The sequence below is a fragment of the Mastigoproctus giganteus genome, chromosome 1 (assembly GCF_048544385.1).
Source record: "Mastigoproctus giganteus isolate SK-2022 chromosome 1, ASM4854438v1, whole genome shotgun sequence".
Taxonomy (NCBI): domain Eukaryota; kingdom Metazoa; phylum Arthropoda; class Arachnida; order Uropygi; family Thelyphonidae; genus Mastigoproctus; species Mastigoproctus giganteus.
In genome coordinates, this window is record NC_143575.1 from 78,488,118 (window position 1) to 78,502,181 (window position 14,064).

At 38.8% G+C, this 14,064-nt stretch overlaps 1 protein-coding gene across 3 annotated transcripts in view; it reads right to left on the bottom strand.

Annotated features, from left to right (window-relative positions):
- LOC150090911 (acid ceramidase-like) overlaps positions 1 to 14,064 on the bottom strand; it is a 243,837-nt gene that overhangs the window by 81,176 nt on the left and 148,597 nt on the right. For all 3 annotated transcript variants that reach the window (XM_090380629.1, XM_090380624.1, XM_090380616.1), the window contains 2 exons: positions 13,483 to 13,627; positions 5,492 to 5,546 (listed from right to left, as the gene is read on the bottom strand). In XM_090380629.1, coding sequence (XP_090236755.1) covers positions 5,492 to 5,546; positions 13,483 to 13,627 — 200 coding nt within the window. The remainder of the gene's footprint in view (positions 1 to 5,491; positions 5,547 to 13,482; positions 13,628 to 14,064) is intronic.

Here is a 14,064-nt window from a genome sequence, read left to right on the forward strand (position 1 = left end):
TGAGAAATTTTGTTCAAGGTTTAGGCCTAAATAGATGTCATATGAACTAATGAGACTCGTGGCAGAGAAGAAAAATGCTGCATTGCATATAAATTATCAAGTGACACAGAAGACTATGGCAGATATAAGCTAGTGTGCAATCAAGTCACAAAGGAGATTACGCAAGCGAAGGAAGGCAGATTATGAGAAATCTTTGGCAAAGGATACTAAGAAAAACAGCAAGGACATCTTTACTTATATAAACTCTAGCAGGAAGGGGATGAATCAGATTGGTCCACTTGATATTGATGGTTTGATTGTTGATGATCCTGCTCAGATAGATGATAATCTGAATGAGTATTTTGCATCTACATTCACACATGAGAAGTTATTAAGGGAGGAAAATGCTGTAAGTTTATCAAACTGTAACAGGATGTTAAATGATTTTGTAATAACTGAGAGCAAAGTGGGAGAGAAATGTTGAAGTTAAACATAAGAATGACACCTGGGGTGGATGGTATCTATTAGTCTGCACGAACTGTAAATGTGCAAAAATAATGGAGTCACTGGTTAAAGAAGCATTGCAAAATCATCTAGACGAGACAGGAGAGACTGTTTCTACAGGGATGGGATACACTTAAATAGAAAGGGTGCAAGAATATTTGCTGATGCTATCAAGGCACTGTTAGGTGGGTGAAAAAATTGCCAACTTGGAGGGATACACAGACTAATAGATTAACAGCAGCCGCTAGCAGATGTGAAATTGATTCTTGCACTGCTTCTATTGGAATGAGCAGCAGCCTGGAAAACAAGATGCAGAGTATTTCAGAGACTGCTGGGAGTCATTGCAGTACAAGTAAACACATGGGTTGTGTTAGGGTAGCTAAGAATAGGAACAGGTGCATGTAGACTTGCATGTACACCAATGCTATTGGTAAATAAATTTGATGAATTTGAGGTGTTGGTCAAAATATCAAAGGCAGATATTGTTAGAATATCAGAGACATGGTGTCACACATATATAAGGAATGTAGAACTGGAATTTGGAGAGTACAATGTGTATGGGAAGGATAGACAGGACAGGACAGGACAGGGAGAGAGGAGGGGTTATAATATTAGTTAAGAAACACAATCTAAGGAAGTGCACCCAGTTGACATAGATGGACAGTGCAATATTGAGTCAGTTTGGTGTGACATAAGCACTGGGAAAGCAAAATTAGGGTAGTAGTTTGTTATAGGCTTAATGACTCTGATGAGTATAGTGTACAATTATACAGAGAAATAGAATGGGCCAGTAAATCAGAGTCTTATAAATCTGGATTTTAATTTTCTGGATATTGACTGGAATTTGTGGATTGCTCACTCATACACTAGCAAGGCTTTTGTGGATTTATTGGATGATTGTTTTCTACATCAGCATGTTCGGGAGGCAACTAGAGGGAGTAATACTCTTGATCTGATTATCAGTAGTGATTCTTCATGAATTAAGAACCTGCAGATAAAGGAACCACTAAGTGGCAGTGATCACAGTGTGCTGAAGTGGGATTTACTCAAAGAGGTAACTATCATCAGGGGTAAAGGGAAGGGTTTTTGCTTTTGTGAAGGTCACTATGGTGGTCTGAGACAGTATTTAAATTCTATACAGTGGGACCAACTGTTGATGTTACCAACAGCAAATTCAAAATGGAAAGAATTCAAAGAATTAACTTTGGAAGCTACTAGACTTTTCATACCAACTAAGAAATAATCTTCAAGATTTAGGCCTAAATGAACGTTAGATGAACTAATGAGGCTCGTGGCAGAGAAGAAAAATGTATGGGATGCATATAAATTATAAGGTGACAGATAAGCCTACAGTAGATATAAACTAGTGTGTAATCAAGTCACAAAGAAGGTTAGGCAGGCGAAAGCAGATTACAAGAAATCATTGGCAGAGGATGCAAAGAAAAACAGAAAGAGTTCTTTACTTATTTAAACTCTAGAAGGAAAGGGATTAATTGGATTGGACCACTTAACATATATGTGTTGACTACTGATGATCATGATCAGATAGCTTATAAACCGAATCAGTATTTTGCATCTACATTCACACACGAGGAGTTATTCAATAAGGGGAGTGCAGAACTTTATAAAACTCTAACAGGGAGCTAAGTGATTTTGTAATAACTGAGAGCAAAGTGGAGGAGAAATTGTTGAAGTCAAACATAAAAAAAGGCACCTGGGGTGGATGAGATCTATCCAGTTATATTAAAGGAGGCAGCAAAGGAAGTAAGCAAACCCTTAGCCATAATTATAAGAGCTTCCTTGTACACCGGAGAGGTACCACCCATGGACTGGATATGTGCAAATGTGATCAGAATTAACAAAGGAGGATCAAATGGTGACAAGTAATTATAGACCTGTTAGTTTAACTTCTGTTCCAGATATATCATGCATCGTATTTAAAGGATGATCTAGACAAGACTTCAGTTATAACCCAGACACAGCATCGGTTTCTTAAGGGGGAAGTCTTGTGTGACTTATTCAATTGGATACTGTGGTCACAAAGGAAATGGATGCAGGGAATAACTTTGATATCATATATGTGGATCTTAGAAAGGCTTTTGATCTCTTGCACATGGAAGACTGCTGAAAAAATTGGAGCACTGTGGCATTGGAGGCAAATTGGTACTATGGATAAAGGGATGGTTGAGTGGGAAACAGAATGGTAATCAATGGACCCTGCTCTTCGTGGACTAATGTTATTACTGAAGTCCCTCAGGGTTCAGTGTTGGGTCCATTTTTGTTTTCTGTATTTATAAATGATATTGATGATGGTATACCAGGATTAATGTCCAAGTTTGCAGAAGATACGAAGGTTGGCAGGGTTGTAAAGGACACTAATGACAGTATGCTGCTGCAACAGGATCTAGAAAAGTTGAGCAGATGGGCTGAGAGGTGGCAAATGAAGTTTAACATTGAAATGTAAAGTACTACATATGGGAAGCAGTAAGTTTATACGTTACTCCAGAGTAACGTATAAACTCTGTGATACTACACTGACAGTAATAGAGATTGAAAAGGACCTGGTGGTAATTGTGCAGGCAGATATGAAGTTTTCTGAGCAGTGCAGAAGACGGTCTGCAAGAGTAGCTCATGGTGTTTTGTCAATGATATACAGGAATTTTTCTAGCAGGGTTAAGGAGGTGATTATTCCCTTGTATAAGGCAATGGTCAGGCCACACCTTGAGTACTGTATACAGGTCTGGAGATCTCATTTTAAGTAGGATGTAGAGCTGTTGGAATGAGTACAGAGAAGGGCAACAAGATTAGTGAATGGAACAAAGGGTTGCTCTTACAAAGAAAGGCTTCAATTTTGCAGTTTACAGTGTCTGGAGACTAGGCACCTGTGAGGTGATCTGATTGAGGTGTATAAAGCCTTGAATGGTTTGAGCATGCTCAATGCTAATGGAATTCTTCCTCTTGCTCAGAATAATCACCTGAGAGGGCATAAATTCAAATTGAGGAAAGACAGTTGTAGGATAGATGTGCGGAACTTTGCCTTTAGTCAGCAAGTAGTTGACTGGTGGAACAGACTTCCATCTTTTGTTGTGGAAGTTGATAGCCTAAATAAATTTAAGGCTGAACTGGACAGGTATTTGGAATGAATGGAGGGGTGAAATGGGAGCGGTTTGTTTTTTTTTTTTTTGGCTGATGCTGCATAAGCTTGCTTTCTTGCATCGTATGCCTCTACTAAAGCTAAATGTAGTAGTAATAATTCAGACACAGTATGGGCTTGTGAAGGGAAAGTCTTGTCTGATAAATTTGATAATATACAAAAAATAATTCTGATATCGTATACTTGGAAATGTTAGGAAAGCTTTTGACACTGTTGCGCATGGAAAACTACTGTAGAAATCGGAGCAGTATGGTATTAAGGGTAAGATGCTACAATGGATAAAAGGATGTTTGAGTGGGAGAAGATAGAGTGGTAATCAATGGATGCTGCTCTATGTGGACTAATGTTATTAGTGGAGTCACCAGGGTTTGGTGTTGGGCCCTGGGTGACTTGACTGTTGTTTTGTTTTATTTTTCAATGATATCGATGAAGGTATATCAGGCTTAATGTCCAAGTTTGCAGATGAGACAAAAGTTGGCAGTGTTGTTAATGACAGTGATAGCAGTGTGCTTCTGCAACAGGATCTAGAAAATTTGGGCAGATGTGCCGACAAGTGGCAACTGAAGTTTAACATTGACAAATGCAAAGTACTGCATATGGGTAGAAGTAACTCCATAGAAATGTACCAACTGTGTGGTACTACACTTAGGGTGGTAGAAAATGAAAAAGACCTGGAAATAATTGTGCAGTCAGATATGAAATTTTCTGAGTAATGCAGACGGGCTGCCAGAGTAGGTCATGGGGAATCATCAATGAGATACAGGAATTTTGATAGTAGGGAAAAGGAGGTGAATTCACAGGCAATGAAGTTTATTAACAAATATGGTAACAAGTATCAATCCCAAAGACCTGGATAGTTGCCATATTCAAGGGATGTTGGACAATTACCAGGCCAAAAAATTCCCTTCAAAATCTGGTTGATCATAGACAATGCCCCTGATCATCCTCTCCAAATGTTAGATGATGTGCATTCCCCAGATCAATGTTGTCCTGTGTTTAGTGGCAGGACAACATTCCCCAGATCAATGTTGTCCTGTCACTAAACACATTCTCAGTGCTGCAAACAATAGATCCAGGGTTTGTTACTTTTGATGAATTTACAGCATACTTTCAAGTTTTACAGAATACTATACAAGCAGGACATTTTCTCAAAATATTTAAGCTACAGACAGGAATGACATGGCATGACTTTGAAATATTTATGAAAAGGACTACATTAATGATAAAAAAAAAAAAAAAAAAAAAAAAAACACTAACAAAAACAAACAAACAAACAGTAGTCTGGGATGAGTTCAAGCCAATGAACATGAATGGCATTTGATAGAATCTACATTCAACATTAATATCCTTCACAGGTTTGAGAATACAGTCATAAAATCACAAATCTTGACTGATTTGCCTTCAGAACCACTCACAGGTTCCTGACAGTGGCTCTGAAGATATTGGAACTATCCTCAGTTCATATGAAGACCTGAGAAATGAGAAGTTAGAGCTGGAGGCAGAAAACATTGTAGATGAGAATTATGATGTTGAGGTGAAGCCACCAAACCACACTATAATAAAGGAAACAGCAATGAAAGGATGGACCGCAATGTCACCACGTACATCAAGTTTATAGCAAGCCAGCACATTTTATAACATTTTTATGATTTGTACTCATATTTCATGTATTCCATATTTCGGGTTTATGTAAAAAGTTCACTAGACTTAATCAGCCATCATACTAACCCCACCAATGCCTATTTAAGATTTTAAAAGATGTCTGACTTACATATAGGATTGGAAACCTAAACCCCTATATAAGATTGGTACTGTCTGCATTTTTTATTTACTTTTTTTGTCAATAATAGTTACCTATAAATCCACCAGCAAGCCTGAACCTCTCATCAACTGAAAAGGTGAAAGCATTCTGAAAACATAAGAATAAAAAAAATATATAAGAAAAATAAAAAAAAATTAAGTACGTTGACATGTACACACACACATATATACATATATATATATAAATATATACAGAGAGAGAGAGAGAGAGAGAGAGAGAGAAAACGACACTTCAAGGTAAAAATTGATGTTTAATGGCACATTTTTGGAATGTGCCAGGTAATAACAATAATCACATAGACTAAGATATACATAAATATTGGGAAGTGTTTAATCATATAGGTGTAGAACTCAGAGCTCAGAGTGAAAAAGGAAAAAAAAAAAAAAAAAATCATGTTTTATTGCCTAACAAGATGCATGTGATTTTGGAAAAAATGTTTGAGTGGAAAAATGAGGTTGGATATTTTTATATCCACAACAGAATGGCTCACATCTGGTGAGTATGGGCTTGGCAAACCCAGGATCCTGAGCTGGATATCATCATTCTTCTCTTTCTTGGTGATTTCCTTCTACTTCTGAGTCTCTCTCTCAGGGTAATGTGGGATTTTTTTTTTTTTTTTTTTTTTGGCTGGTGCAGCATAAGCCTCTGGCTTCCTTGTACCATAGGGGTAATAATAATAATGTTGTGCAAGCTGCTCTAAGGGACCTATCTACCTCAAGGTCAGAGTGGCTGCTAAGCCAGATTGTGGCACCATCTGGTGTCACTCCCAAGAACTACCACTGGACATAAGCCGAAGCTAAACAGGTCCACCTCCATAGATTGATGATGTCGCAGAAAAATATTAATCATACTGCATCGAGTGTGGCACACGATAAAGTCACTCGCATTCAGGCCTTAGGCAGAGGGGCTGGTTCAAAAGAAATCAGAGACAGTCTCCTGAGGAAGACAGTGGAGCAGTGGTGCTGTCCTCCCCCCAATATGGCTACCACAAGAGAAGGGCAAGACCATCCAGCCCACCAACTGGAAGTGCTTCCTGCGCAAGTGACCAAGGCGCCTCCGTAGCCAGGTGGGAAGGAGCAGCAGTGCGTAGCACACGCTTCTTGATTAGACCGGGGTTCGAGCCCGTCACCACTAAATACGGAGGATGCGGAAAGGTCAGGGAATAACCACCGCATATCCCGGAGCAATATGGCCTTAGTCGCTAATGCTCCTAAAAACCAAATAAACAACAACAACAACAGCAAGTGACCATCCAGGAAGGAAGAAAATGCCAATGCATGAAGTGGAGCATTGAAATGAATATGTACATCATGCAAGCATACTACAAAATAACGAAGCTGGGAACCGATATGACAACTTACAGGACGAGACTACATACCAAGTGGCTGGAACAATTCCTGGATATTCAGGTCACCGAACAGCGAATAGTAGACCAGAGAAGGACCATTATCACAAAGACTTTGATAGCTTCTGCAATCTTGGAGAAAATCAAGCAGGACGTGAGCGATCAACTACAAAGGATAAAGAATATGGAACCAGAGGAGGACGAACATACCACCACCGAACCAGAGAAGGAAGAACAAGAAGAAATACAACCCACAGCAGCTGAAGTGGAAAGAGATGAGGTCATGATATCCAGAATAGAGGACAAGTGGAAGAAGGCCCTAACAGAATTCGAAGGAATGGACCCCACAAAGACTCACGCGTGATAGTGAAGCAGAGACCGAACAGAACCTTGGGGAGAGTCACAGACCACCTCGCAATTGGCAAAAAATACCTCATTACCTCGACAACAATGGTGCAACACTGGAGGCCATCCACACAGCCATGTATTGTGCTGACATAGCAGCCACTAAGATTAATGGAAGAGAAAGGAGAGACCAGCAGCAGAAGAACCGAATACAGAAGTAACCGCCAGCTTGGGAAAGAAAACTTCAGCAGAAGATAGAAGAATTAAGAGTTAAGATAAGCCAATTGATCCAGTACCAACAGGGCAATAGGAGTAAGTAAGAAATTAAATGTAAAAGTGAAGAGCATCCTCAAGAGAGACAGCATCCACAGCAAACATGAGACAAAAAAAAAAAAAAAAAAAAAAAACAGAGAATAGGAGAGTACTTGGACATATTGAAGCAGAACCTCCTTGCTCAGCAAGAGAATACACTTATACAAAGAGAGCTCCCAGAGGAAAATAAACAACCAAATCTTTGATGAGGACCAAAGAGGCTTCTACAGGAGTCTCGGAGAAGACGGGAAAGAAGGAATGGACCACCCAAGCAGAAGACAATTGAGGAGTTCTGAGGAAACATATGGAGCAGGGAAGTAAAACCTAACAGCTGAGCCCCCTGGATAGAAGTAGCACGCAAGAAAACCAAGGACTACAAGAAATGAGAGAGCGGGAGATTCAGGAAGGAGTAAAACAGACGATCAAGAACTGTCACAACTGGCGAACTCCAGGAATAGATAATATCCACGACTACTGGTACAAGGAGCTCACTTGCACACACACAAGCACCTGGCAGAGCAGTTATCATTCTACCGAATGATAAGGCACCCAGAGACAATCCCGAAGTTTCTTACTCAAGGAATCACATATCTGAAGCCTAAAGATGAAGATACAAAAAACCCGGCGAAATATAGGTCAATCACCTGCCTTCCAACAATGTACAAGATCCTGACCAGCTGCATAACCAGGAAGATATCAGACCTCTTGGAGAGCCAGAACATAATGGCCAAACAGCAGAAAGGATGCAAGCGGCTGAGCAAAGGATGCAAGGAGCAATTAACTATAGATGCTGCAGTTATGAAGCAAGCCTACAAGAAGCACTGCAACATGTACACAGCCTACATCAATTACCGCAAGGCCTTTGACTCCGTGCCCAATAGCTGGCTAATAGAGGTGCTGAACATCTACAAAATCAAATCCGATAGTGACAAACTTCCTAGGAGAAATTATGGTGAAACGGAGTACCACCATTAAGCGGTGATTATTTGTAACTTAAGGTCAAAAACTTCACAACCAGGCCAATCCCCATCAGGAGAGGAATCTTTCAGGGAGATGCCCTGAGCTCATTGTGGTTCTGTCTAGCACTTAACCCACTATCCATCATGCTCAACAGTAGCAAGTACAGATATAACCTCAAAGTAGGAAGGAAAAACCTGTACACCTCACCCACCTGATGTACATGGATGACATCAAGCTCTACATGGGAACCGAGAAGCAGCTCCAGAAACTACTCCAGAACACCGAAGAATTCAGCAATGCTGTTGTTTGTTTATTTGTTATTTGGTTTTTAGGAGCATTAGCAACTAAGGCCATATTGCTCTGGGGATATGCGGCGGTCATTCCCTGACCGTTCTGCATCCTCCATATTTGGTGGTCACGGGCTTAAACCTCTGTCTAATCAAGAAGTGTGTGCTACGAACTGCTACCCCTGACCACCTGGCTATGGAGGTGCCAATTCAGCAATGATATTAAGATGGAATTTGGTCTAGACAAATGCAAGACCCACGGATTGCACCAGGGAAAATTAGCCAATTGAAACTACCAGCTGCAGACTGGGTAAAGAGATCGAATCCATAGCAGAGGGAGAGGCCTACAAATACTTGGGGATGATGCAGGCTCAGCAGTTACAGCACAAGGAAATTAAGGCCTGCCTGACTGAAAAATACCATCAGAGACTCAGAAGCCTGCTGAAAGTAAAGCTGAATGGAGGGAACACAGTTAAAGCCATAAAGACTTATGCAGTCCCAGTGCTAACATACTCTTTCGGGGTTTAGATTGGACTAACACCGAGTTGGAGGATATCACGAGAAGGACAACGATGACCAAGAGCTGCCAACACCACCCAAAGTCAGCCAGGGAGAGACTGATAATTGCTCGGAAAGAAGAAGAAAGGGGCCTGATACACCTCATCGAGCAACAGAAAACAGCAATTGCTAACCTAAAGGATTACTTCCAGAAACACACAGCAGCAGTTCAACAGGCTATAAGGAAGATAGACAAGTAGTATACCCCCCACTCAACTTAAATGAGGAGTCCCTCCCAACCAGGAGCCACAAACGAAGCTAGAAAGATGGGCAGAGAAGACACTCTGTGGCAGACACTACAATGATCTCCAGCAAGATCACATAGGTAAAATTTCTTCCAATGTATGGCTCACGAATGGGATGCTCTTACCCGAGACAGGATTCATGCTCCCCATCCAAGACCAGGTAATCAACACCAGGAACTAGAAAATACATTGCCAAGGAGCCCAGAGTGTCCGATAAGTAGTAGTAGTGGCATGTGATGCAAGAAAGCAAGTGTATGAGCTTATGCAGCATCAGCCAAAAAAAAAAAAAAAAAAAAATCACACCATTCCCTCCAAATGCCTGTCCAGTTCCTCCTTAAATTTATTTAACCTATCAACTTCCACAACGACAGATGGAAGTTTGTTCCAGCAATTAACCACCCACTGGCTAAAGGTAAATTTCCGCACATCTATTCTACATCTGTCTTTTCTTCATTTGAATTTATGCCCCATTAGGTTCGTAATCTGAACAAGTGGAAGGATCCCATCAGAATTCAGCATGCTCAATCCATTCAAGGCCTTATACACCTCAATCAGATCACTGTGCAGATGCCTAGTCTCCATCCACTGCAATTTGCAGAACTTAAGCCTCTCTTAGTAAGAGGATCCCTTCATTCCCCTCACCAATCTTGTTGCCCTTCTCTGTACACGCTCAAGCAAATCTACATCCTTCTAAAATGAGGACTCCAGACCTCAAGGTGTGGCCTGACCATTGCCTTATACAGAGGGACAATCACCTCCTTTTCCCTGCTAGCAATGTTCCTATAAATCATTGACAAAACCCCATGACTTGCCCTGGCAAAGCAACTTTTCTGAGCAATGTCTGCATTGCTCAGAAAACTTCATATCTGACTGCACAATTACTCCCAGGTCTTTTTCATTTTCTACCACTTTAAGTGTAGTACCACACAGTTGGTACGTTTCTCTAGGGTTACGTCTACCCATATGCAGTACTTTGCATTTGTTAAGGTTAAACTTCATTTGCCACTTCTTATCTAGATCCTGTTGCAGGCCCACTGCCATTATTGTCATTAACAACCCTGCCAACCTTTGTATCATCTGCAAATTTCGACACTAAGCCTGATATACCTTCATCAATATCATTGATAAATATACAAAACAACAGTGGGCCCAACACCGAATCCTGTGGGATTCCACTAATAACATTAGTCTACGCATTAGTCCAGCACCCATTAACTACCACTCTCTGTCTTCTCCCACTCAACCATCCTTTTATCAATTGTAGGAACTTACCCTTAATACCATTCTGCTCCAATTTGTACAATAGTCTTCCATGTGCAACAGTGTCAAAAGCTTTCCTGAAATCCAAATATATGATATCAAAATTATTTTTTGCATCCAGTTCCATTGTAACCACATCATAATATCCTATCAAATTTGTGAGACAAGACTTTACCTTAACAAACCCATGCTGTGTCTGAATTATTGCTGCAGTCTTGTCTAGATGATCCTGCAATGCATCTTTAACCAGTGACTCCATTATTTTACCCAGAACAGAAGTTAAATTAACTGGTCTGTAATTACTTGTGTCACCCTTCAATCCCCCTTTGTGAATTGGGGATACATTTGCACATCTCCAGTCCGTGGGGACCTCCCCCAAGTCCAAAGATGCTCTCATAATTATGGCTAAGGGTTTGCTTAGTTGCTTTGCCGCCTCCTTTAATATAACTGGATAGATCCCATCCACCCCAGGTGCCTTTCTTATGTTTAACTTCAACAATTTCTCCTCCACATTGCTCTCAGTTATTACAAAATCATTAAGCACCCTGCTACAATTTGATAACCTTCTGCCATTTTCAAACCTTAATAACCACTTAAGTAAATGAAGATTAAATCTCTTCCCCATTGGCATTTCACTGTATACAAATTTACAACACCATACTTCAATGATTTTTTTTTTTTTTTTTTTTTTTTTGATTTGGTAGTTGTTGGCGCATCGGCTTCTGTGGCCATATTGCACCTCCCAAGGTTTTTGCAGTACTTTGATCCGAGCCCGAGGCGGGAATCGAACCCGCGACCTTGGGGTTGCCGGGCAGGTACTTTACCCACTCGGCTAGCCCGGTCGGCATACTTCAATGATATTCACTTTAATTTCCTAAAGTTCTATAATCCTGTTTTAAAATTACTCTGCTTTGTTTGAATGTCCATTTTAAAATATAACCAAATTTGTGTTTTTTGTCTATGTACTATACATAACTCTTTATAGATGGCAATAATAAAAGTATAAAAGGTCATGAAATATAACAAATATGGAAAGACAGTGAGTAAGGATGAAATTAGACCAGAACTGCTTGAAAGAAAACAGCATCATTATTATTATCCAAGTAGTTTTCAAAGGAAAAGTTTCAGAACTTTGGACCAAATTATTAATTGTACCAATGTATAAAGAAGAAAATAAACAATGTGGAAATTACAGAGAAATTTCACTCATTGGCATAACAGATAAAATTTATTAAAGTATCTTAGAGATGAGGATCATATGTATTGTTGATGTAACCCTGGTGAAGAACAGTCTGGTTTTAGGCCAGGAAGATATATGTGTAGAAGTATGTTCTGGGCTGAAAAATCTGCAATAACTCATGGGAAAACCTCTAATTCCTCAGCCTGAGATTGGCTAGCCAGGGAACCCAAACCTAGACTTAGCAAACAAGTGACGGGTGGTGAAACCACTTTAATGTCAAAGAGGATAATTTTGCAGTAAAAACTAGAAATTGTTCTGGAAGCACTGGGAAAATGAATGGAGGTTAAACTTGGAGTCAGGGAGGGCTGAACCTTATTATCCCTTCATTTTTATAATTTCCATGAACCATTTAATAAAATAAATCAACGGGAAATGAAAAATTGAATTCTACCAAACAAATTTAAAGTAGTTTGCAAGATATTCAAGAATTTGGTATGGAAATTAGTTACACCAAAAACAAAAATTCTGAAAGTTGGGAAAGACACACAGAAAACTTAAAGAGTTTAGACTAAATAAGAGAAAACTGGAAAAAGTTAGTAATTTCATCATATATCTAAGAATAGTCTTTAATGAAGATGAACAATTAGACACGGAAACAAAATGACAGAATGAGTCAAGCAAGAAACACAGGAGGCAAATTAAATTCATTTGGAGCAAAGAAGAAATTTAGCAAGAAGACAAAATTAACTTTTATAATTCATTTTAAGCCTATATTTTTTTACCCATGGAGCTGAAAGCTGGGTAAGAAATAAAGGGATTTATCAAAAATATTCAAATATGAGTTTTAAGAAAAATGAATGGAATTAACTCATGGGAGCAATGCTAAGATGATATTAAAAATGAGAAAATAGGAAAAAATCTTGTGGTAACACATCCAATCTTTCTGCATGTCCATACTACAGGGATGTAGAAAGGATGAGAAGGCAGATTACCGAAACAGATATTTCAAGCAAAAATAAATGCTAATAGGTGAGATGGCAAGGTAAAGTACCAAGCAATCATTAGAGAAAAATAGTAAACAGAAGGCTAGTAGTCCAGCAGGACTAATAAGAACTACCATAGTGAGTAGTATGATAAGTATCACAGGCTTGGAATGTGACACTCAATATTTGATTATTATTATTTTTTTAAATCTGATTTCATTTTGATAGTGATTTCACTTTAATGTTATATGACAAATACAAAAATAAGAAAAAAAATTAATAAGTAATAACATAAAAAATTTTCATTATTAAAAATCTTGAAAAATTTCATGAAGAAACACTGCAGGACACAGTGCTAATAAATAAATAAATAAATAAATAAATAAATAAAAAAACCTTATTCACCAAAGAGTTAATAAAAGATCTGTCTCAAAAATTATAACTGGGGGGAACCCCCTAAAGTTCAAGAAAATTTGTAAAATATGAATATGATACATATCCTATAATGGGTATATTTATATTACAAAATTCAAAATATAAAATCTTACAGGTTTCATTCCTGTCAAAATTCCAATATATCCTGCAAAACTTGTAGCTCTAAACAGAGTTTTGCCATTCTTCTGAAAATCTAATTCAACAACTGCTCTGCGAATAATTTCTGGCAGTAACCAGGTATCATTCTTTTCATCCCACCTGCAAGAATCATTGAAAAACACTGAAATCAGGAAGAAAATAGATCATGCCAAACAATTATTAAAGTTTCTGATTACAGTTAATAAATAAAACCACTTTTCTTAAATGCTGATGTTACTTAACACTATACTTCTAGCAATCCATTTTTAAATTAACAAAATATTAGTATTACTAGTGGCAAATGATGCACATTAATCCTGATATACCCTCACCACTATTATTAATGAATAAAGAAAACAACAAGGCCCAGCATTGAAGTCTGGGGGGGGACTCCACTAATAACATTAGGCCATGAAGTGTCTACTGATAACCACTGTGTCTTTTTCCCACTCAACCATTCCTTTATCCATTTCACTAACTTTCCCTTAATGAAAAAGCTTTCAAAGTATCAAAAGCTCTCCTGAAATCAAAGTATATGGTATCAAAATTATATTATT